At 35.8% G+C, this 26393-nt stretch overlaps 2 protein-coding genes across 8 annotated transcripts in view; one reads left to right on the top strand and one right to left on the bottom strand.

The window, feature by feature from the left end:
* The window catches only part of EYS (EGF-like photoreceptor maintenance factor), a 1514868-nt gene extending 1495710 nt beyond the window's left edge, over positions 1–19158 (top strand). Inside the window, exons 39-40 of the mRNA XM_077903501.1 lie at positions 11961–12122; positions 17210–19158. Coding sequence (XP_077759627.1) covers positions 11961–12122; positions 17210–18396 — 1349 coding nt within the window. The 3' untranslated portion in view covers positions 18397–19158. The remainder of the gene's footprint in view (positions 1–11960; positions 12123–17209) is intronic.
* Positions 19159–22628: 3470 nt separating this feature from the next.
* The window catches only part of PHF3 (PHD finger protein 3), a 77130-nt gene continuing 73365 nt past the window's right edge, over positions 22629–26393 (bottom strand). For all 7 annotated transcript variants that reach the window (XM_077903505.1, XM_077903502.1, XM_077903504.1 and 4 more), the window contains one exon: positions 22629–26333. In XM_077903505.1, coding sequence (XP_077759631.1) covers positions 24205–26333 — 2129 coding nt within the window. In that variant the 3' untranslated portion in view covers positions 22629–24204. The remainder of the gene's footprint in view (positions 26334–26393) is intronic.

Here is a 26393-nt window from a genome sequence, read left to right on the forward strand (position 1 = left end):
AGCAGATGTAAATCAGTGAGAAACATCTGTTTAATTTCATAGGCTTATAGGATATGGAGATTGAGAACTATCTATTTACTAGGTAAACTATGCTCTGAGAGCATCATGATAAAGTGTTCTGGGAATTAACGTATCTTAGAAATCTTCAGGTCACCACTAAGAACAGAAACATTTTGTAGTAAAATAACCTTCAATGGGACTTACTCAATTTAAAGTGATTAGAGGTATGTTTTTAAAAAGGAGGTGGCACCTATAAGGCTTAGTCAGTTAAGATTCTGCCTTTGGCTCAGGTCATGATCTGAAGGTCCTAAGATTTAGGCCCATGTCAGGCTCCCTGCTCAGTGGGGAGTCTGCTTCTCCCTCTCCTTCTGCTTCTGCCCCTCTCCCTGCTTGTGCGCTTGCTCTCTCTCTCTCTTTCTCTCAAATAAATAAAAATTTAAAAAATAAAGCAAAATTTTAAAAATGAAGTTGCTACATCCAAGATAGAGAGGTGATAAAATTTTTAATAAATGAGGGGAGTTTTGCAGAGCTTTAGGTTTTAAAGGAAATTTATGCATTGAAAGCAGAGATGTAGGTTAATAAGATGGCAGAATAGGAAGTTACAAACTCTCCTTCTCCCAACAGACACCAAGTAAACAACAACAAATGGACCATCATGCCTCTTTGAGAATTCTAGAGGCCAGTTGAGAAGCTACAGTATCCAGGCCATAATTGTGGAGAGACTGGTAGGGCTGGAAAACTATCATTTTGCATCCAAGTAAAGACGCACTCAGGCTAGAATCATCAGGGGATATTAAATCTAGGGGGTAGTTTTGATGAATAGCAGATATACATGGTCTTACACTATCTCCCCACACTACATATGAAAGAAAAAATAAAGCCACAATTATACAATGGAATATTATATGGTAGAAAAAAATCAGTCAACACCTTGACCAAGGTGATCAAAGTTAACTTCACCAATGAGGGACAGATAGATATCATGTGCCTCCATATGTGATATACCCTGAGAAAAATCCATCATCATCTATGAATTATTTCAGCCAAGAATGCATAACCTGAATCTAATTATTAAGTAATCAGTCAAACCCAAAATGATTCATTTCAAAAAAACAGAGGGGAGTACCTGCATGACCAGTCAGTTGAGTATCTGACTCTTGGTTTCAGCTCAGGTCATGATCTCAGGGTCATGGGATCGAGCCCCATGTCAGGCTCCCTGCTCAGGGGGAGATTCTCTCCCTCTCCCTTTGCCCCTCTCCCCATGCGAGTGCTCTTTCTCTTTCTCTGTCTTTCTCTCACTCTCTCTCTTAAATAAATAAATAAGTCTTTTAAAAAAAATAAGAGGAGGAAAATATTCAAAAATGTCAAGGTCATAGGGAGAAGTAAAAATGGTGGAATAGTAGAGAGACCCTGGGCTTTCCTTGTCCCTCAAACATAGCTAGATCAACATCAAATCATTCTGAACAACTAGGAAAAATAATCTGAGGATTAAGAAAACAATCTGCACAATTGGACAGAGAACATTGAAGATGCAGGTTTGGAGATGTGAATTGGGGGAGAGGAAAGCTACAGTGCCATGCAGGGGAAGAAGCACTTTTCATGGAGAGGAATCAGGAAGAGAGGGAGAGAGTGGGACAGCAGTGTGTAAGGTTTGTGCAAGACTCCATGGTGTCGGGATTCCCTGGATCACACTGGGAGAGAACATTCCCCTAAATGGAGCACATTTGGAAGAGGGTATATTGCCTCTCCATGGCACTATTGAGTGGCCATTCAACAGCAGAGGAAAGAGGTGCACATAAGAGAGCTTATAACTGGTTACAGCTTTTCACTATAGACTCTTGGAACCTACACAGGTGATGACTACTTTTCTGGGACAGAACAATGAGGCTGTCCTCTGGGGTTGAAGAACAGGCCCATACCTTGCTGGGTCCTTTAAGATCTACAGTTTTGAATCTCAGCCACTGGCCAGAGAAAACACTGGAGAACTATATTGCCGGGTATGCTAAAGGCCCAGTCATCGACAGGTTGAGGGCAGGGATCTGAAAAAAAGCCTAGAACACAGGAGGGGAGATTTGTCCACTTTTCCATGAAGGCCTCTTGAATAGTGGTGGCCACAGGTTCCCCTTCCCAGGGACAAGAGGTGGGGTGATGCCATCCTCCACCCACTACTCCCTCCCCGCCCCTATCCCAGCACACCAGCATGGTTGGACTTCAGAGAGAAACAAAGCACCTCCAGTGGAGGCTGGAGTCACACCAAACTCCACCCTCCTGACTCCCAGCTGGGTCATCTTTACTAGTGTAGGTGTGACTGTGAAGCAGTGCAGCAACCTCTCCCTCAGAAGACCAACAGAGGCCCTGATCTGTACCAAGTCTACTGATAATATAGTGCTCCAAAGTGTCAGCTTCAGTTCTGGCGAAACTAGGACCAGGCTTTCCTTTTTTTAAATTTTTTTCTGTGTGGTTTTTTTTGTTTTTTGTTTGTTTTTTTTTCCTTTGGAATCAGGCTGATAGTTTGCTTGCTTGCTTATTGCTTTTCCTTTCTTCTTGGATCAGGTTTTTTGGTTATGGGGGCGTTGTCTTTTGGGGGGGGTTAAAATCAGCTTTATCTTAAGCATACCTAGTTAAAGGTACAAACACTTATCACTGCGAGCCAGAAGGAACTCTGCAGAGGACTGACTTGTGGGAAAGAGTAGCCAAAACACAACAGCATGGTGCACAGGCATACACCGGGAACACTTCCTGAAGCACCAGGCCCTGGATAGTGTTATGACTCCTACTTAATATAGTATTACTCTCAAGAACAGGAAACATAACAAGCTTTCATAACACTCAAAAGACAGAAGCCTAGACATAATGACAAGATGGAGGAATTCTCCCCAAAAGAAAGATTAAGAAAAAATCACAGCCAGGTATTTGCTTAAATAGATATAAACAATATATCTGAACAAGAATTTAGGGCAGTTATAAGAATACTAGCTGGGGTGCAAAAAAGCATAGAAGACACAAGAGAAACGCTGGCTACAGAGATAAAAGACCTAAAAACGACTCAGGCTGAAATAACAAGTGCTATAGCTGAGATGCAAAACCGACTGGATGGAATTACGACAAGGATGGAAGAAGCAGAGGAATGAATAGGTAATATAGAAAATAAAATTATGGGAAATAATAAAGCTAAAAAGAAGGAAAGAAAACTATTAGATCATGAATATAGACTTAGGGAACTCAGCGATTACACAAAGTACAATAATATCTGTTTACCATAGGAATCCCAGAAGAAGAGCAGGTAACGGGACAGAAGATGTATTTGAATAAAATATAGCTGAGAACCTCTCTAATCTGGTGAAGGAAACAGGCATTTAAGTACAAGAAGCACAGAGAACTCTCCTCAAAATAAACAAAAACAGATCAGCACCAAGACATATCATAGTGAAATTTGCAAAATACAAAGATAAAAAGAGAATTCTGAAAGCAGCTAGGGACAAAAGGTCCTTAACCTAACAAGGGTAGACACATAAGGTTGGCAGCAGAGCTGTCCACAGAAACTTGACTGGTCAGAAGAAAGTGGCATGATATACTCAATGTGCTAAATGGAAATAATATGCAACTAAGAATACTTTATCCAGCAAGGCTGTCATTCAGAATGGAAGGAGAGATAAAGAGTTTCCAAAACAAACAAAAACTAAGTTTATGAACACTAAACCAGCTCTGCAAGAAAAATTAAAGGGGACCCTTTGAGAGCGAGAGACCAAAAGCAACAAAGATACGAAAGGAACAGAGACAATCTACAGGAACAACAATTTTATAGGTAATACAGTGGCACTAAATTCATATCTATCAATAATTACTCTGGACTAAATGCTCCAATCAAAAGACACAGGGTATAAGAATGGATTAAAAAACAAGACCCTGTTTACAAGAGACTCATTTTAGACCCATAGACACCTCCAGATTGAAAGTGAAGGGGTGGAAAACCATCTATCATGCTAATGGACATCAAAATAAAACTTGAGTAGCCATACTTATATCAGACTAGATTTTAAACCAAAGACTGTAATAAGAGATTTTTAAAACGGGCACCATATCATAATAAAGGATCTATCCAAGAGGATCTAACAATTGTAAATATTTACTCCCTCAACTTGGGAGTAGCCAAATATAAAAATCCATTAATAACAAACTTTTAAAAAACTCATTGATAATAATACCATAATAGCAGGGGACTTTAACACACCACTCACAGCATGGACAGATAATCTAAGCAGGATATCAACAAGGCAACAATGGCTTTGAATAACACATTGGATCAAATGTACTTAACACATATATTGAGTATTTTATCCTAAAGCAGCAAAATATACATTCTTTTTTGAGTGAACATGAAACATTCTCCAGAACTGATCACATACTGAGTTACAAATCACCTCAACCAGTACAAAAAAACTGAGATCATACCATGCATGTTTTCAGACCACAACGCTATGAAACTTGAAGCCAATCACAAGAAAAAATTTGGAAAGACCACAAACACATGAAAGTTAAAGAACATCCTACTAAAGAATGAATGGGTTAACCAGAAAATTAAAGAAGAAATTTAAAAATACATGGAAAAAAATGAAAATGGAAACATGACAGTTCAGAACCTTTTAGATGCAGCAAAGGTGGTCAAAAGAGGGAAGTATATAGCAATACAGGCCTTCTTAAGAAGCAAGAAAAGTCTCAAATACATGACTTAACCTTACACCTAAAGGAGCTGGAAAAAGAACAGCAAAAAAAGCCTAAGACCAGCCCAAGAAGGGAAACTAATTAAGATTAAAGCAGAAATAAATTATATACAAATAAAAAAAATAGAACAGATCAATGAAACTAACAGCTGGTTCTTTGACAGAATTAACAAAATTGATAAACCCTTAGCCAGACTTATCGAAAAGAAAAGAGAAAGGATCCAAATAAATAAAATCACAAATGAAAGAAGAGAGATCACATCTAACACCTTATAAGAAGATGTAGAAAATTTGAACAGACCTATAACCAGCAAAGAAATTGAATCAAACAATAATAAAAAAACTGCTGTCAAACGAGAGTCCAGTCCCCAATGGCTTCCCATGGAATTCTATCATACATTTAAAGAAGAACTAATACCTATATTTCTGAAGCTGTTCCAGAAAAACAGAAATGAAAACTTCCAAATTCTTCTACAAGGCCAACATTACCTTGATTCCAAAACCAGACAAAGACCCCACTAAAAAGAATTACAAACCAATATCCCTGATGAATATGAATGCAAAAATTCTCCACAAGATACTAGCTAATTGAATCCAACATTACATTAAGAGGATTATTCACCATGATTAAGTGAGATTTATTCCTGGGCTGCAGGAGTGGTTCAATACTTGCAATCTACATGATACACCACACTAATAAAAGAAAGGATAAAAAACCATATGATCTCCCAACTGTTGCTTAAGAAGCATTTGACAAAATACAGCATCCTTATTTGCAAAAAGACCCTCAAGAAAGTAGGGATAGAAAAAGCATACATCAACATCATAGAGACTATAAATGAAAGACCCACAGCTCATCATCCCCAATGGGAAAAACTGTGAGCTTTTCCCCTAAAGTCAAGAACGTAACAGGGATGTCCACTCTCACCACCATTGTTCAACATAGTACTGGAAGTCCTAGCCTCAGCAATCAGACAACAAAAAGAATAAAAGGTATCCAAATTGGCAAGGAAAAAGTCAAACAAACTCTTTGCAGATGACATAATACTCTATGCAGAAAACCCAAAAGACCTCACCAAAAAAATTGCTAGAACTGACACAGGAATTCAGCTAAGTCTCAGGATATAAAATTAACGTATAGAAAATCTGTTGCATTTCTATACATCATTAATGAAGCCACAGAAAGAGAAATCAATGAATCGATCCCATTTACAATTACACCAAGAACTGTAAGATACCTAGGAATAAACCTAACCAAAGAGGTAAAAGATCTGCATGTTGAAAACTATAGAACACTTATGAAAGAAATTGAAGATCACACAAAGAAATAAATGCTCATGGATTGGAAGTGCAAATAAAAACGTTTATACTACCGAAAGCAATCTATACATTCAATGCAATCCTGATCAAAATAACACCAGCATTTTTCACAGAACTAGAACAAACAATCCTAAAATTTGTATGGAACCAGAAAAGATGCTGAAGAGCCAAAGTCGTGTTGAAAAAGAAAACCAAAGCTGGAGGCATCACAATTCTGGACTTCAAGCTGTATTACAAGGCTATAATCATCAAAACAGTATGGTGCTGGCACAAAAACAGACAAATAGATCAAAGCGACAGAACAGAGAACCCAGAAATGGACCCACAACTATATGGTCAACTAATCTTTGACAAAGCAGGAAAGATATTCAATGGAAAAAAAGCCTCTTCAACAAACAGTGTTGAGAAAACTGGACAGCAATATGCAGAACAAAACGGGGCCACCTTCTTACACTATATACAAAAATAAATTCAAAATGGATGAAAGACCAAAATGTAAGACAGGAAAGCATCAAAATCCTAAGGAGAAAATAGGCAGTAACTTCTTTGACCTTGGCCATAGCAATTTCTTATCAGACACATCTCCAGAGGCAAGGGAAACAAAGCAAAAATGAACTCAGACATCAAAGAGAACAAAATCCTGCCATTTGCAACAATGTGGGTAGAAACTAGAGGGTATTATGCTAAGCAAAATAAGTCAGTCAGAGAAAGTTACATATTTGATTTTACTCATATGTGAAATTTAAGAAACAAAACAGATGAACGTATAGGAAGGGAAGGAAAAAATAAAATAAGATAAAAACAGAGAGGGAGGCAAACCATAAGAGACTCTTAACTATAGAGAAAAAAGTGAGTGTTGCTGGAGGGGAGGGCATTGGGGATGGGCTAAATGGGTGATGGGCATTAAGGAGGGCACTCGGGATAAGCACTGGGCATTTTATGTAAGTGATGAATCACTAAATTCTACACTTGAAACCAATACTGCACTCTATGTTAGCTAACTTGAATTTAAATCTCAAAAAATGTCAAGGTCATAAAGACAATGAAAGGCTGTGGAATGTTCTAGGTTAAAAGACCTTTAAAGAGACATGATAGGGTGCTTGGGTGGCTCAGTCAGTTAGGTGTCTGACTTTGGCTGAGGTCATGATCTCAGGGTCCTGGGATTGAGCCCCAAGTTGGGCTTCCTGCTCAGCAGGGAGTCTGCTTGTCCCTTTTCCTCTGCCCCTCCCCATGCTCATGCTCTCTCTTTTTCTCAAAAAAATAAATAAAATCTTTTAAAAAATAAAAATGAAAACTCAGTGCAACATCTCAGTTTAGATGTAATTTCACACTCCAGGGGAAAATATTGTAAAGGATGTTTAGTCAACTAAAAATACTGGAATATGAATGTCAGACAAAAGTATAGTATTAACATTACATTTAGTAATAACTGTACTGTGGTTTTATATAAAGAGAATATCTGTAAGTTGTTAGGTGCAAAGAACCATGATGTATGGAACTTATCCTCAAATGATTCAGAAAAAAAATATATAGATAGCTAGATAGAGCTCAGTAAAGGGGTTTAAGACTAGCAAGACAAATATGGGTACAATACTCTTTAGAGTAATTTTATTTTTTCAATTTTTTATAAATTAAAAATTACTTCCAAACAAGAGGATAAAAATAATTCATTTTTAAAAGAATATGCAATAATTTGATTAAACTGGTAATTCTAGATTGGCTTAATATTGTTTTAATTTTGTACATTCTTTTCTTCCTCTGGGAGTCAATATTTTAAAATTATTTAAAGATTATTCGCAGAGAATCTGTGAGCATAAATGTGTTTATTAGCAAAGTATTGAGTTAGAGGTTATTTGAATCACTCTGCAATGAGATTTGACTTTTCTGATTGTCTGCTTCTACTAAGGCCTCAAGGCAGAAAACAAAAAATTTCATATACCCACTAATCTAAAAAGAGTTTATGGACAATGAGATACCACTATACACCTACTGGAAAAACTAAAACTTAAAAAATAGAGATAATATCAAATGCTGGTGAGAATGTAGAGAAATTAGATGTAAACTTGTACAGCCAGTCTAGAAAATAGCTTGGTAGTTTCTTTAAAATATGGCTCGTTTTAGAAATCTATGGATTCCCTAAATTAGATGGTGCATCATTGCAATCCAAGGATTCTTACTTCACTAAATAGCCCATTCTACTTTCTTTTTTACCAGCTTGCGCTAGCCTGGTGCCAATCAATGACACAGTTGTTAAACAGTGGTAAATATTAATATTACTAATTTCACAGAGAATCCTATTTATAATTAACAGGGTCATAAAAGTGATGGCCATGATTGAAGTGTGTATAATTTGGAAAATCACTTGAATCGTTAGCTATTATTCCTCTCAAAAAACTATCCCTTCTGTAACTGCTCCTTACACTGACCATCCCTGAAGCTGTTGGCCAGAACCCAGTAGATTATTTATACAAGAAGAGGGGTGTTGGTGTTTCCTTCTTAATTAACCTGGTAAGATGACTCGCTGTTGGAAAAACTTTGTAGTGTCACTGAAAAATCTAGACTTTTCCCAAATTCATGAAGATTCCTATAGCTCTTAGCTATAGGAACATAAAGAACACAGCACTTCCTGATACACATTCTTGTCAAAAACATATGAAACATTTACAAATATTATCTATGTTCTAGGCCATAAGACAAGCCTCAATAAATACCAAGAGAATGATATTATATAAACATTTACAGATTCTTGCAAAGCTATAATTCAGAGGAAAAACAAGCTAATCACCCCTATCAGTAATAGGTAGCACTAGATCTTATGATGATCAGTTTAATCTTCACCTTTGAGAGTTTTGGTTTGGTTTGGTTTTTTAGTTACTGTATCTGATCTTATTTTTGAGATGTTTAAAAAATCATTTTGTTCAAAAAACACAAAGGTAGTTTAAGTGTTGAAAGTGCTTATAAAAAGAGGTGTATAATAAAAAACAGTAAGGAAAATAATTTTTAATAATTACTTTTAAATAATTCTAAATTTATAGAAAAGTTGCTATAATAAAAAGCATTCCTATATCTCCTTCTCCCATACTCTCCCCAACTATATCATTTCATTTTCTTCACTGTCACACACACACACTTTTGTCATTATTAGTCTTTTTCTGAACCACTTAAGAGCAATCTAAAGATGTGATGCCCCATCATTCTTAAACATCCTTGCGGTTATTTCCCCCAAACGAAAGGCGAAAAGCTATTCTCTTAAATAATCAGCACACAAACCTCCAGATCAGGAAATTAATGTTGGTACAACACTACCATCCAACTCACAGACCAGATTCAAATGTCTTCAACTGCCCCAACATGTGTTTATTCATTTAGAACCAGAATGCCCTCCAGGGATGTATGTTGCATTTGGTTGTCCTGTCTCTTCAGATTCCTTCAGTCTGGAACAGTTTCTCTATTTTACCTGTTTTCCATATCCTTGACAGTATTCTGTAGGATGACCTTTCACTCAGATCCATCTGATGTTTCTGCATGGCCAGCCTCAAATCACTTAATCTTTGCAGAAATACAGAAATACCACAAATCTTTGCATAAAATGATTCTGTGCACATGAAGAATACACAATGTAGACCCATCTCACCACTGATAACTAACTTTGAAGCAAAGAGCCAGTTTGTTTCCTGCTTTAGAAGACAGAAATAATGTCTTCCTTCAGAGCAAGAGCAGGCATGCTCCCTGTCCATTAAAAAAGACTTAGACCTCAAAACTCAAGATTTCCTCTCTAAGCAACACACAGTAATCACTTGGTCCTCTCACATTTTTGTAAGAGAATAGGGGTTCCTGGAACTGACAATTTATGGTAACTCTTGTTACTTGCTATGAGTCATAAACTGTCCTTTGTCTCTGACCCAGGTATTTCATGTTTTCTGTAATTATCTATGAAATGTGGCAGTCTCTTATTACCTTACCGGTAGGTAAAATCTCAGATACATCACAATTCTTGACAACGTGATCTGGCCTCATAACCTCTCTGACCTCTCTTTCCACTTTTTTTTTTTTTTTTTGCCCCTCCAGTCACATTGCCCTTCTTCCTGGACCTTGTTCATGGAAAGAAACTTCCCACCTCATGGGCCTTGCATTCACCTTTGTGAATGGTCATTTATTCACTTCTGTGGGGTCTTAATTCAAATATATCATTTTCCTTGACTCTACATGCACACACCTAGATATTTCTCTTTAGGACATATCAACATCTAACATATCATACCACTACACACCATTTTAGGCTAAAATCCAAAACACTGACAACTCCAAATGCTGACCAGGGTGTAGAGCAGCAGGAGCTCTTTTTCATTGCTGATGGGAATGCGAAATGGTATAGCCACTTTGGAAGAGAATTGGACAATTGGAAAGATGTTTAGGACATCTTGCTTCTTAATTGCCAAAACTAGGAAGCAACCAGGATATCTTTCAGTAGATAAATGAATAAATTAGCCGTGGTACATCCATCCAATGGTCTATTAATCAACACTAAAAGAAATGAGCTATGAAGAAATGAGACATGAATACATGGAGGAACCTTAAAATGCATTTTACTAACTGAAGAAAAGCCAAACTAAAAGAGCTACATGCTATATGATTCCAACTATATGACATACTGGAAAAGGCAAAACTATGAAGACAGTAAAAATATTGGTGATTACCAAGGTTTGGGGAGGAAAAAGGAAGGACAAATGGGTGAGGCACAGAGGACTTTTAGGAGAGTAAAACTATTCTGTATGATACTGCAATGGTAGATACGTGTCATTATACATTTGTCACAATCCATAGAATGTACAATGAAAATTACCCTTAATGTAAGCCATGGACTTTGGATAATGATATGTCAATATAGGTTCATCAATTGTACACTGTACAACTCCATAGCAGAATGTTGATAGTGAAAAGGTTTTATATATATATATATATATATAGAGAGAGAGAGAGAGAGAGAGTTAGGGGTAGGGAAGTATATGGAAACAACTATACTTTCTGCTCAGTTTTCCTGTAAATCTAAAACTTCTCTAAGGATTTTTTTTAAGATTTTATTTATTTATTCATGAGAGACCCAGAGAGAGAGGGGCAGAGACAGAGGCAGAGGGAGAAGCAGGCTCCCAGCAGGGAGCCCAGGATCAGGACCTGAGCCAAAGGCAGACGCTCAACCACTGAGCAACCTAGGCCCCCTAAAGATAATTTATTTTTTAAAATACTGTGTAAGTGTTTAGAAGAAGCAATAGGCAAAATATGCTAACATCAGAGTCTCATTAAGATAGATTGTTGAGTGAAAAAAGTAAGTACCTTACTTTTTAAAAGATTTATTTATTTGAGAGAGAATTAAAACACAAGTTCAAGCAGGGGGAAGGGCAGAAGGAGAGGGAGAAAAAGAATCTGTCTCCTCACTGAGCATGGAGCTTGATGAAAAGGGCTTGATCTCATGACCCTGTGATTATGACTTGAGCCAAAACCAAGAGTCAGACATTTAACTGACTGAGCCATCCACATGTCCCGAAAGTAAATGTATTATGCATAGTTTGTATATAATATGGTTTCTTTTATGTGAAATAAACCAAGTACTAGATATACACACACATCAAGTAACATACACATCAGAAAGTATATACACACACATCAGAAAGTAAAGTCTGGCTACATGTTCAATAAAGTGCTAACAATGGTTAGAGGAGACCGAACAATGGAATTTCATTGTTTTACTTTACTTTCTTCCATACTGTTTAAATGTCTTATAATGAATACCATAGTTCAATGTATTTAGCGAGGAGCAACTCTTGGAAGATAAGGTAAATCCGTAAATGATAAAATTATTTAACTTTACTGGTACTTATGAGCAATACTAGTTTTTTTTAACTCATGTTTTTGTTTTGTTAGCTTTATCTATAAGTGATCCATCTTTCAGAAGCCATGAATTATCCTGGATGTCTTTTGCTTCCTTCCGTATTCGAAAAAACACACATATTCAATTGCAGTTTCAGCCACTTTCCGAAGATGGCATCTTATTTTATGTTGCACAACACTTAAAAGCACAATCAGGTAAAGTTGGTAGCATGTTTGTGGGGGGGAACATCCTAATGAATTCCCAATAGTCTGTTAAGTAATGCATAATGAAGTATTTTTATTTTTTTAAGTCACCTAGCCTATAAAATATGTAAATGTTTGATACTTGTATGTTCTGTTATCAAAGTGTATGTTAATGAACTAAGTATAAATTTTAATAAAATAGCAAGAGTTGTGTTAGAATTAAAATTAGCAAAATCCAAATATAGTACATTTCAACTGTATAACAATCCCATCAGAAAAGATGTTGAAGCTGAGCATAATAGTCCTATGTCAAAAGGAACAAAATATGTATATAAAACACAAAGGAAGGCATGATTGATATATTTCCGTAAATCTGTCCACATTTATAGCTCCAAAACTTTTAAGTTATTTTGTTATCTAAATACTAAACCTAGGATTCACATTCCAAAATAAGTTTTAAAAATATTTTTTAACTATAAAAGTAGCACAATTATTGCAAAACAATATGGAATAAAAATATCTGTGTAGTATGCTGCAGTTTTAAAAACGTTGAGTTTTTATTACTTTACTGTTGATTTCCATTTTCATGTATATTTTCCAGAATTTTGACAAAGACATTTGCATTTACAGTTACATTCCTATTGCAAAATATTTATAAATTTTGTGTTTGGCTTTTCTTTCATCTTGTTTCTCAGAAAATGAAATTTTAGTATTGGGAAATAATTAAACCAGTTTATTCTATTTTCTGTAGTCAACACAAATGGTACCCTGATTTTCATAAACTATTTAAGGTAGCTCTTATGAATGTCTCTTAATATGCTGCTAAATGATTAAACTATCAGAGAATTAGACTCAAGTGTTTCCATCTCAGTGCACTGGTGAAATACCTTCAAAATAATTTCAAGGAGAAAAGATAAATTCAAAGAAAAAAATTAACATGATTGTACTACAAAATATACCTTAGGAGAGATCTTTTTCCTGAGATTTGATATTTCATTTTAAATTCATGATTAAATCTCCCTGTGAAAATGCCAAATGAAAAAAATTGTACACAAATGGAAAATTTCTACTTACAAATCAAGAGACATTAAAAGACAATCAGCTGTAGTTATGCTGCTCATTAAAAAACTCAGAATTAACCTTTGTGTGATAAGGGTATAAAATCAAGATAGATTTGGAACTGTGCTGGCAAAGAATGTTGTACTGTAGTTTTCTAACTAGTACACTAGATATGTATTTATGTTTACATATGTAAAAAATTCATACACATTAACACATAGAGGCAGCCAAGGGCATATTTTCTTACACCTGTTATTAAATGGCACTGTATTTCAATTTATGTCAGTCAAGAGTTTTCTTTTTTCTGCCTTAAACACTTTAGAACGAGATAATGGATTAGTTTCAAGTCATGGTTGATGCTGCATTTGACACTTATATAAGGAAATCATGAAAACTTTAAAATGTTAAAAATCAACTTTACATTCTCTTAGATTAACCTAAAGGTATTTATCAGATGAAAAGCATAGACTTACTTATTAGTGTTCAATTAGTATAATGAAGTGGCAAAGTATGTTTCATTTATTTATGGTTGCATAAAATACAAGTGATATTCTCATACTTTGTGCCATCTCTAAGAGTTATGTCTGCTGTAAACATTAATTAAGCCTTCTAGCTAATTCTCTGCTAAGTGGAGCTTTTGGTAAAAATGCCCACTTAATACACAATGTAAAAAACAAATTTAGATATCAGCAACCAACTAGATTATCATATGTAAAAAAACAAATTTTCAATGAACAAAGTATCTCTTTTTGGAGGTTAATAATTTTAATAATTTCAAATAATATAAAATTTAAAACAAAATGATAATTTCAAAATTATCCTCATTGATTTTAGATATTTGATGTTTGGAAAGAGATTTTTAAAGAAATAAGCCCTCAGGTCCTATTTATCCATTGCTGTTTACTGTTTAAGTATTTCATACCTTAAAGTGAGTGTTCTGCTACGTAAAAGTTATCAATGCACAAATTCATCACAGCCTGAATTCCTCTTGATAGTTATAATCCTCACAAATATGTTTTTAAAAAGCCTAGACATCCACAATGTAATGTTAAAGCATATTCAAACAAACAATAGAAGATAAATGTAGGGAGCTAAAAGTATATAAAATTTCCCTACTGTACTTCTATAGTCCCTTCACAAATGTTAGGTCCTAAAACATTGCTTTGATGCATGGCAATGGCAGCACAGATGAGGAAGGAAGGGCCCTAGACATGGTTAAAAGGGCACTAAATAGCCAAGGTGAATTCATTTATGAGCTTTATTCCATTTATGAGCTCAAGTTTCTTAGGACTGTCCACTAGTACTCAACTTCTAACATAAACTTACCCTAATGCCAATCTGTATTCATATCCCATGACTACAGCCATGACCCATATTCTAGTCAACTAAAATAAAAGGTTTGCTTGACAAAATCTGCTAATACAGATACAAGAGCAATTTTAGCTTCCAGGGACACAGAAGGGGAAAAGAAAAACACCTTTTTTTTGGGGGGGGGGGTCAGTTCTTCACAAGACAAGAACATACCAGCAACGCTGTGTTAAAATAAGCCTTCCCTGGCAAGAGCTGTTCTCTTTGCTCTTAGTTGGCAACTTGACCAGTGATACTATAGATCACAGCTTTAGCTTTCCTAATCATTTTTTAGATAATTTTTATTCCAGTGTAGCTCTTCACTGTACCAGTTTACTAAAGGACACTCTATGACACAAGTAGCAAGAGAAACTTCTTCCATAATCCTGTGAATTTGTGTCCATTACAGGTCACAAAGTATATTCAGAGTGGTATACATTTTAAAAACCTAGTATCAATTATGTTTCATTGTTCTGGCTTATTATGGTACAAAAAAATTTAGATAATCCAGTCCACATTTAATTTTCTTTTATATAATCTAAAAGTTTGCAAACGCCTCTCCATCTTATACTTAAAATACTATTCGTGTTAGAAAATATGTAAATGGAGTGAATTTCTTCCTCGTATTAGGAATTTTTTAAAACTTGCGTATCATTACAGGAAAAAGATGTTTTATTTCTTGCTTTTTAGCTTCAAGCTAGTATTTGAGAAATACTCTGAGTCATTTCACCCCACAACTATACAAAGGTGATTTCTTAATTCCACCATTGTTTATTTAGCATCTTACTATGTGCCAGGAGCTGTGCTAGGTGCCGGAGATAAACTGTTGGGCCAAATCACACACACACCCTGTTCTCATGAAGTTTTCAAGCTAGTGGACAAGGCAGCTATTAATCAAATAATCACAGATGTAATGACATTATATTCATTAGAAATTCTCTATGAGAAAAATGATTAAGAGAACCATACTTTGTGTGGGCTTAGTTTTCAAGTGGAAATCATAGGTGGATTATAGAACTCCTAGGTCTCCCAATCATCCTAGAATAACAGTCTGAAGTGGACCACAAGGATCAGTAGAAGAAAAGGACACTATTTTTGGGAGGAAGGTGTTGTAGTGTGGCACTGTCCAAGGAGAAAAGGAAGAGTAGCATGTGCCAAGAAATTTCCTTGGATAAGAAATTTTTTATTAGCTATTAAATGTGAGGGAGAAGGGAAAATGCTGTCTTGAGGAAGATATCTCCATGATTTGTTACGTAAACAACTTGGTAACTTCTTGAAATAGTCTTCCGTTGAAGGGCTGCATTCTCTCCCTGGCATACAGAGTTGGATTTACTTTCCTCTGAATGCCTCACTGCAACTTCATATACATGCTGGATCATATTTGTTCAGATTTGTTCACAGATGGCTATATAATTATAAAATGAGAGAAATATTGTGAAGAAGAGAAACATGGTACAATTAAAGTACTAATAGAAAAAAAATGACCAACTCTGAGGAATCAAGAACACGTTTCTGAGGAAGTGGCATTTAATTTCAGATCTGAAGGATACTAGGAGTTACCTAGATGAGGTGGAATGAAGTGTTCTGGAAAAAGAAAACAACATGCACAAAGGTGCTGAGGCAAGAAAAGGGCACTGTTGCTGGAATAGTGAGTGGAGGAAGAGGAGGAGAACACACTCCAGATAAAGCTAGAGAAAGGGGCTGGGAAACTGCAGAGACGTTAAGGATTTTAGGCTCTTATTTCAACATGCGTGGATGCTATTAAAGGGTAGTATAATGACCAGATCTCTTCATTTGAAAAGATCATTTTAGCCTCAGTATAGATTCTAAACTCAATTAGAAAGGAAGAGTGAGGAGACTCCAACAAAAGATCAAGCTAAAGATGACAGTAGAGCTAATGAAGGTGGCAGAGGCAGACAGAATCAGAAGGTTTACAGTGAACCAAAATGTTAAATCTGTTTCAGTAGACCAGTCTTTGATAGACTGGTTACTGTGAAACAAAAAAAAAAAAAAAAAAAAAAATTATGGAACCAGGGATCACACCTAGATTTTTGGTTTGAAGAAGCGGAGGAGAAACGGATTCCCTTAGTTTGGAAAGATCAGAAGACGCCAAGTGTATGGAAGCAAGTTCACAGCCTGAGAATATGAACTTTACTTTGATGTTGGACGTGCCTTTTAAACACCCAAGGAGAGATCTCAACTAGGGATTTGTGTAGTTGTAGTCAGAACTTGATGCCAATGACAGGACTGAAACTTTGGAGAGCTTTTAATTCTCTTGCTTACTTCCTCAACTGCTGTTAAAAACAGAAATCAGCAGCTTGGAGTAAAACATCTATGTTACTTTTTTTTTAACCATTCATCCTTAACCTTATAAAATCATTAAAGGAAAACCTCACTTTAACTTAGTACCACAAGACATTCATTGTGGAATATTTACATTTACATTGTGAAATATTTACAACTAGGAAAAATCACTTGTGGCCAATTCCTGAATAATACAGGATTTATGTATGAATATATACATCTATATTTTGATCTGTAAATGGCAACAAAATTCTCTTAACTTTATTTTGATCCGGACTGTTGCCTTTTTTCCCCCAAACCAAAACTTATTCAAATGGCCAAAAAGGGCAAGTTTTTTTAATGGAGCGACAATTTACTGTTACTAATTAACTGGTTTTCTTTCTCAACAGGGGATTTTTTATGTATCTCCCTAGTAAATGGTTTTGTTCAACTTCGCTACAATCTTGGTGACAGAACTATCATTCTAGAGACTCTCCAAAAAGTAACTACGAATGGAAGTACCTGGCATGTGATTAAAGCAGGAAGAGTTGGTGCAGAAGGCTACTTAGATCTGGATGGGATAAATGTAACAGAAAAAGCCAATGCTAAAATGAGCTCCCTGGACACAAATACTGACTTCTACATTGGAGGAGTGTCATCCTTAAATCTTGTAAATCCTATGTCAATAGCAAATGAACCTTCAGGTTTTCAGGGTTGTGTCCGAGAAGTTATCATAAATAATCAAGAATTACAGTTAACTGAATTAGGAGCAAAAGGAGGCTCAAATGTAGGTGACTGTGACGGGACACCCTGTGGGTATAATGTGTGCAGAAATGGTGGTGAATGTATAGTAAATGGCACAACTTTTTCTTGCAGATGTTTGCCACACTGGACTGGAAACACATGTGACCAGTCTGTGTATTGTTTGAATAACCTTTGTCTTCATCAATCTCTGTGTATACCTGATCAATTTTCTTACAGTTGCTTGTGTGCTTTGGGTTGGGTAGGAAAGTATTGTGAAAACAAAACTTCATTTTCAACTGCAAAATTTATGGGTAATTCTTATATAAAATACATCGATCCAGATTACGGAAGGAGAAACCTTCAGTTCACTACCATATCCTTAAATTTCAGTACTACTGAAACAGAAGGCTTAATTGTATGGATAGGAAAAGCTCAAAATGAAGAAAATGATTTTCTGGCAATTGGTCTCCATAATCAGTCCTTGAAAATAGCAGTCAACTTAGGAGAAAGCATTTCTGTGCATATGACCTATAGCAACGGCACATTCCATTGTAATAAATGGCACCATGTAAGAGTAATTCAAAATCAGACTCTTATTAAGGCCTACCTAGATGACAATCTAATTCTCTCTGAGGATATTGACCCTCACAAAAAATTTGTTGCTCTGAACTATGATGGCATTAGTTATCTAGGGGGCTTTGAATATGGCCAAAAGTTAAATAAAGTGACTCATGAGATTTTTAAGAAAGATTTTGTTGGCAGAATTAAAGATGTATTTTTTCAGGATTCAAAAAAAATTGAGCTAATTAAATCCGAGGGATACAATGTTTTTAATGGAGATGAACAAAATTAATTATACCAACTAGTATTGATGACTTCAATATACAAAATATATGTGTAAATGTAGTTGTTTTGATAGCTATTTCTTTGGCACATTGTAGTCTAAATGCTAACACATCTTTTCTGTAAGTTTATAAAATGTAGCTAAAAATATGACTTTTGTTGTTTTTCCTACATCTAATGTATCTGTAAATACGTTGATTCCAAAGTTTTCACTCCATTAGCTCATTTAATGTTTACTCATCTGTGAATTGTTAAATAAAATTTAGGTGGAATAATTGACACAAAGAAAAATAAAATGAAATATAGCAAATTAACCATAGGAAAAATAAAAATTATATAAGAAAAAATATATAACCATTTTCTATTACATGGCTCAGCTGTAAATATGTGATTACAATAATGTGAAATTTAAATATGGAAACCAAAAGTTATTGCATGAATGTGGGAAGACAGAAAGTGGAGGAAAGGACAGTTGGCTGGTGACAGTTAAACACTTATCTTCTACAGTAAGACATTAATAAATACAGTTTTGTAATTTTTTTTAAGTATAGGTCACAAATATGAAGGCAAATATCCTAAGAAATGGCTAAAAGAATTGAAAATAGTTATCTCTGGAGAGAAGAGTAGTGCAAACTATCATTTTGTTTATGACTCTTATAGACTTGACTTTTTAAAGCATGTATTTATATAACTGATCAAATGTAAAAATTAAAGTTCATTTACACTTTTCAAGTCTATAGGTCTCAAAATTGGGCATAAAACAGGTTCTGAATAATGCTATTGAAGTTATTATACTATCTGTATCATTAAAAGCATTAACTTATGAAAATCCATTTTACCCAACCTCAAGTTATTGATATAACTGTGAATAGAATTTTCTCTCTCCACCCCACTCCACTGCTGCAGACTGGGAAGTAGTTATTGCTGCTGTGATTTAGCATTTTTAGCGTTTGTTACAATTTATAACCACTTGGCCACCAACAAAGCAAATGACACCACCACTAACCCAATGCACTAATAGGTAGGACTATGCGGAGAAAAAAAAAATCATCTTGTTAATAAGCAACTGGTGAAATTTGAAAGGAAAAATATATAATCATTAAATGGAGATGAGAATTTATAAATAAAAGGATTGGTGCATGGTTAACTTCTCAATGCTTTAAGCAAAATCTGCCTGTGCAGGTTCCAGTCTATACAAAGAAACCAGGTAAGCAATTTATCATTTGAGGGATTTTAGATTGGGGAGATAGGCTTGTTTTTGCCACATCATTGCAATCAGAAAGCTACACAGATGGGGCAGCCTCGATGGCTCAGCGGTTTAGCACTGCCTCTGGCCAAGGGCGTGATCCTGGAGACCTGGGATTGAGTCCCATGTCGGGCTCCCTGCATGGAGCCTGCTTCTCCCTCTGCCTCTCTTTCTGTGTGTCTCATGAATACATAAATAAAATCTTAAAAAAAAGGAAAGGAATGCTACAGATGCTCTTGGAGGGCCCCAGAACTAAAGTAGAGCTTTGGCACCATTCAGCGAACACAAATTGCCCCCAGGTATATTAACAAAGCAAGGGGCACCTGGGTGGCTCAGTGGTTGAGTGTGGGGTCAGATCAAGATCCCGGGGTCCTGGAATGAGACCCACATCAGGCTCCCTGTGGGGAGTCTGCTTCTCCCACTGTCTCTGTGTGTATCTCATGAATAAAATCTTTAAAAAAGCAAAATATAAAACTTCCAAATGTCTGTATATAGACTCAAAGTTTTTTTTTTTTTAACAGAAACCATGCAAGAAAACATTGTCCAATACTCGCTGAAAAACTGACCTAAATTTATTTTGGTCCATACCTTTTAGTTTTGGTAATACTAAGATCAAAATAAGTGCTCTTAAATAATTTTGATGGATGATAATTATATCTAACTTTAAAGATACACATTTTATGTATAAAGTTAAGAAAACCTTCTAAGGTTACCAAAGCTTCAGTGAACCACACACACATAGCCCATCACAGTAGCCAGCCACATGTTCTCTCTCAATAAATGTAGAGTGCCTATCTTTAAAGCAGCGCTTCTCAAAGTGTAAAACAAGGATCTCTGAAAGCCTATAAATCTTCTGGGGATCCAAAGAATACTACTTCTCTCAAAATTATTCCATGTGAAGTCAAATTTTCTTCATGTATTTCAAACAAAATGACATACTGCAGAACACTGAATGCAGAAGATTAAGAGAATCCAGCTGTCTTTAAGTCAGACTTTGGAGAGGAGCAAAAAATGAAATCAATGGCATTTAGTGTTATTTTTCATACAAATGTTATATTAACATGATAGGACTATTGTTAAATGTTTTTAAAATTATAACATTTAATTTCTAAAATGCTAAATGATAGAACCCATATTTAGGGTTCTCAGTAATTTTCCAGAGTAAAGTGATCCTGAAACCAAAGTTTGAGAATGCCTTAAAGCTGTTTATCAGCTGCAATTTTACATTAAGACATAACCACCTGCCTTCTACACTATACTGCAAGCTCCAAGAGATTGGAGGCTAATGGTACTGCTCACCGATGAATTCTAAGAATCTAGCACAAAGTAGAATAGGCACAAAATAAATAAGAACTGCTACCCAGCAATTTCCTCTAAGTCAAAATGACTTAATGAAAAGATTCCTTTTAAAGAAGCTGTTGCAAAAAAATCATTAACCTTGTGGGGAAAGTATCCTCTTTTAAATGGGGAATATTTTAAAAATACAGCTTGGGTAGATATATCCATACACACGGAGTTATTTCACAGAAAAAGTTTTTCACAGAAAAATAAGTATTTGGGGGTATTCGTAGTCATACTTTCCTTAAGTACGTATGTTGGGAGTCTCTCCCAATGACTGTTCTGCCTCTATTAGACTCATGTTTTCAAGACACTTCCAGAAAAGGAATACACTCCTCTGACACCTTGATCTCAACTTGCTGAGATCTGCTTTAGACTTCTGATCTACAGAAATGTACAATGAATTTGTGTGGTTTTAAGCCACTGTTTTGAATGATTTGTCACAGCAGCAATAGAAGATAAAAGAGGGCTTGAGAATTAGGATTTGAAATGAATGTAAACTTTGCAAATCTATGCAAGGGAGACTACAGGTTTTTGTGTCTTCCTGCTCATTCTGAGGAGCTGCATTGTCCAATAAAGGATTTCAAGACAGGTTGGTGAAACAGAGGAGAGGCTATGAAAGGCCTATATAGTAACCAGGCTTTTGTCTCTCTCTCCTGTTCTCAATTCTCATACAACTGACATGCATATGGACTTTGGAGAAAAACAGAACTGAGCTAGAATTCATTTCTGACAATAGCAGTCTAACCTTAAGCAAGTTTTAAAAGTTTTCTAAGTACAAGTTTCCTTTAAGGTGAGTCTTCACCTTTTAGGCTGACCACGGGTTATATAAAGCACCCCACACAGGATCTGACATACAGAGGGTTCACAGAGGATTACAAGAGGTGCATTTTTAAAATACGGAGACACTGCGGTACATTTAACTTAGTAACATAATGTATAAACTGTCTTAAGATGGTTCTAAATTGTAAAAAGCATCAAACCATTTATACAGAGCAAGTTTTCCTTTAGACAGGAGAAACAAAGATGTACTTCATTTAACTCATCTTTATGTAAGGCTAGCTGTAGGTGAGACTTAAAGACTGAGAATAGCTTTGGATCTACTTCTCACTGAAAACTTTTCTTTTTCCCCTCTTTCCTCACAAGTTAAAACATTACTCCATACACCTATACTTCCCCTACTCTCTACAATATTTCAGTCAACCAGGAGGTTGAGAGACTTGGTTCTAACGCTTAGCCCTATAATCTCAGGAGATGGCCACTACTAATATGGGCCTCTATGGAATGGATCATGTTCCAATGAGGTATGAAGAAAGAACTTTAATCATCACAATATACACAAGAAACTACAGACTAAAAAGTATCAAAAACTAACTTAAAGGCTTTCTTCCACTGGTTAGACCATTCTTCTTTAGTTATAAAAATAAAAAATAAAATTCAAAAAACCCAGTGTCTGCTCTACCCCACAACCAGATAAATCAGAGAAAGCAGACTTACTACATACTTGAAATAAATATGCTAACTTTTTGAAGTGGGTTTTTGTTGTTTTCAGTAAAACCCTGAAAACAATTTCATCAAAATGGTGCAAAAGATTAGTGACCTTGGGTTTTGTTTGCAAACATACTAGTTTTCTAACAAGTTAATTTCCAAAAGAAAAGTAGACCAAAATTAAACAAACTTTATTTAAATACAAGTCCTCTGTTTCAGAACTTTTAGGATGATTGATTTCAGAGGATAAGGATGACAAAAAAGGGCTGCAAATGAGACAAAATGTTTGGTTTTGAATTCAAACTCCTTTTCTCTCCAGTGAGAACAGCAAAGCTGAATCAATTTCAAAAGCTATTTTTAACTGTAATCTTTAGACTTAAGAAAACAAACTATCTTTTTAATTTTGTGAAGTCATTTATATTTGTCTTCATTAATATAAATGAGTTCAAATACTGTTTTTTCCCCCTCTCTTTTTGGGTCTCAAGTGTTAGTATCTTTTGGTAGCTATTTTTTTTTTAATTATAACAATCAATACAGTAGGTAATTTAGGGTTTAAATAAATTTAAATTTGGACTAACAATAGCCTCCATGTGCTATTTCAAGCAAAACTGGCATACAAAACTATATTCCTCTCCCCACCTCCACCAACAATCAGTTAATTACACATTTTACAGAGATTCACAACACGTGTCTCTTAAATAAGTTCTGTTTAACAATTAGTGTACCAAATTTTGATGGTATACAAGTTTTCAGAAACATACCTATATAATGCGTTATAGCTACACATTTGTTCATTGGTAGTTCTCAATTCTAACCTCTTTAGAACTGCATGATTTATTTCAATAGCCTGTAATCCATGATATAGAATTGTTTTTTCCCTCATCTATTGCCTGCACAGAGAGCTATTGTCTGTATGTTCTGGATGGAGAAAGAGTCTAGTATCTGATGATAATTAAAGCTTTAAAGAAGAAATACTTTTACTACTGAATTTCAAATCACACACACAAAATAGGTGAGAAATTCTTTTATCATATTTAGAATCAAAATATCCCTTAAAATATTTACATTTTACAGTAAAAAGGATAGCAAAACACAAGATCATGTACAAGCTTAAGTATTCAAGTTTTCAAAGAGCCAAAAATGAAAAGGAAAAAAATGGCCTACCACAACGTTGTAGTATATGGTAATAAATGCCTTCAATGAATGCAGATTAAAGCAATAAATGTACTCCTTGGGCATCTGATTCTTGGTCAAAACTGCTGAACTAAATGATTAATATAATCTGATTATGAAGTTGCTTGGCTTTCTGTTGCTCCTCTACAGTTTCTTTAAAAACAGTGCAATTTAAAACAAACTTACAGAGCACACATTACTCTCAAATTAGTCATTATATAAAGGACATTCACTAGAGGCAGTAAATATATTCCATAGTTAACCGTATTTACCAAGTAAGGAATAAAACTAAAATTTCTAAGCCTTTATTGCATATTAATAAAACAAATCTTTGAATATACAGCAATGTAAAACTTTTAAAAATATTAAATTCCTATAACTAGGGACAGTCGGTGTGAAAGGGACAATGGGCACTGGGGACAGAGAGCAGTCTGCACCAACACACAGATTTTATTGTTCTGCAAACCACCAATATTAAAAATTTAAAAGATGGCACAATCCTAGCAGGCAATTGTCAAGTTTTTAAGATACATTTCAGTTATTTAAATGTAATCTTGAAGCAGCCTGCAAATTTTACCTTTTGCTTTTAGCTCTGTCAATGTGATCCCTATCTTTGTGGTACCTATCTCTGTCCTTTTCTCCTTCTCTATGTTTACTTTTCTCTCGTTCTTTGTCCTTTTCATGGTCTTCACTTTTAGGTTTATCTGGTTTCTTGTCTGCATTCCTACTATCCCGGCTTGCTTTTCCATCTGCTCCTCGATCACCATGTGATAACCGTGCCCTCTCTTTATCTTTGTGCCCTTCCTCTCTGCTTTTTCTGTCTCTGTCCTTGTCCTGGGTTCTGTCTCTGCGTCTATGCCTTTCAGATTCTTGCTCCCATTCCTTTTCATGTCGCTCTCTTTTCAAATGGTGTGAATCACTATAAAATCTCTGTCGATCCCCTTTCCCCCTATTAAATGGCCTATCCAGTTGCTGTTGGTCTGGCCTACCCCAAGGGTCACTATGGCGCCTTTCTGGTCTTCGAATGTCTTTAACCTGGTAAAAATTTTGTGGGCCTATATATCTTGATGTTTGTGAAAGGGGACCCATCATACGTTGTGGCTGGCCTGTCAGATGAACAACAGGAGGCCAGGGAACCATGGGATTTTGAGCAAAGCCAAAGCCTGGAGGGGGAAGTAAAGGGGGTGGCAAATGTGGTGGAAATCCAAACATATTTTGTGGGGGAAAATTAGGAGGCCCTGGAAATGGAAATCCGGGAGGGCTAGACTTGAGATGCTGAAGGTTAGGCTGCTGTGGCCTCATGGGTGAAAAGTTTGCACTTGTTCTGGGGCTGGTGCTTCTGGAAGTAAAGTTGATGCTTTTAGAAGGAAACTCCGACTGACATGTGTTTCCAACTTCAAAATGAGATGATGTTGCTGTCGACCCTCTGCGAAATGGGTGCACAGTTTCGATATTTTGCATTAAAATATCCTCCTGTAAAGGTTTTGCTTGTTCTGTTTGAGATGCGTGTATGTTTTCTACTGATGGTGAGTTCTGTGCAACTGCTGAACTGTTCCCCTGCTGAACACAGGAGTTTTTCTCTACAGAAGCCAACTTTTCCTCTACACTGATTTGTTCTGTTAAGTGCTCCTTGTTGTGTGACAGACCAGACAGGGTGTGTTTTTCTCCATTCCGACAATTATCTCCATCTTTGCTTTCTGAAGCAGTTATCTGCTGACTTCGTCCTGCTGCTTGTCTAGGATCCCGTTTCAGGTTGATAAACTGTGGGGACCTTGTTGTATTAGCAACAAGGTTTTCACTGCAACTGACATTACTGTCTACGTTTCCTTTTCCTACATTAGACCTGCATGGAGAACTAGTACTTGAAGTCCGATTATCTTGCAAATTATTCTCTTGATCTTGTAGCAACTGTCTTTTTAATGTTCTCTCTTTATTCTCCACAGTCTCCTCCTGTTTTGACTGAATTGATAAATTTGTTAAGAATGCTTCTGTAGAAACATCTGGTGGCTTACCTCTGAGGCTAAGACTTGTCAAAGGTCCAGGAGAAATGGAAGAAGACCCCATTACTGATGTTTCTTCTCCTCCTACTACTGAATTACCTGCAGATTCTGAAAGATCATCTACTTTAAGCTTTACCTCCTTGGTTTCACCATCAGTTATTTCCACTTTATCTATTTTCTCTGCTTTGGGGTCAGCTTGCTCATTTATAAATGGAATTTCTTTGAGAGTGTTTTGTTCTATCACTGATTGAGCCTGTTCATATACCTGACCAGTAGTGCCCAAAAGGCTCTGAAGTATATCATCCACAGGAAGAGGTTTATTTGCTAATTCCAGAGTAGAAGGTTGATTTTCCCAGCCAATCAATACCCCAGGAAGGAATCTTAAAGGTTTTGGTGGCTCCTGTTTGGTGACTTCCACTAAAGGTTCAATCACTGTCGGAAGGTCTTCCTGAAGAGTCTGCTGAGGCTTATTTCTCTGCTTGTGTAATACAGTTGTAAAAGAATTAAAAAAGTCATTTTCTTCCTCTGGTGTTTCTTCTGTGGAAACGTCTATTTTACTTTTTTTATCAGGTGGCAAAGTCATTGGTACACTTTCAGAAGTCTCGACTGTGTGACTAGTACTAGCACTAGCACTATGTTGCCGCTTCAGTTTTTGACGGATAATTAAGCCCAACAACAGATTAGGTCTATGTAGTTCAAGCCCTGTATAAAATAAAAAACATCAATTAATAGTCATTTTCAAACATTACAATAAAGGGTACA

This window comes from Canis aureus, chromosome 7 (assembly GCF_053574225.1).
Source record: "Canis aureus isolate CA01 chromosome 7, VMU_Caureus_v.1.0, whole genome shotgun sequence".
Lineage (NCBI taxonomy): Eukaryota > Metazoa > Chordata > Mammalia > Carnivora > Canidae > Canis > Canis aureus.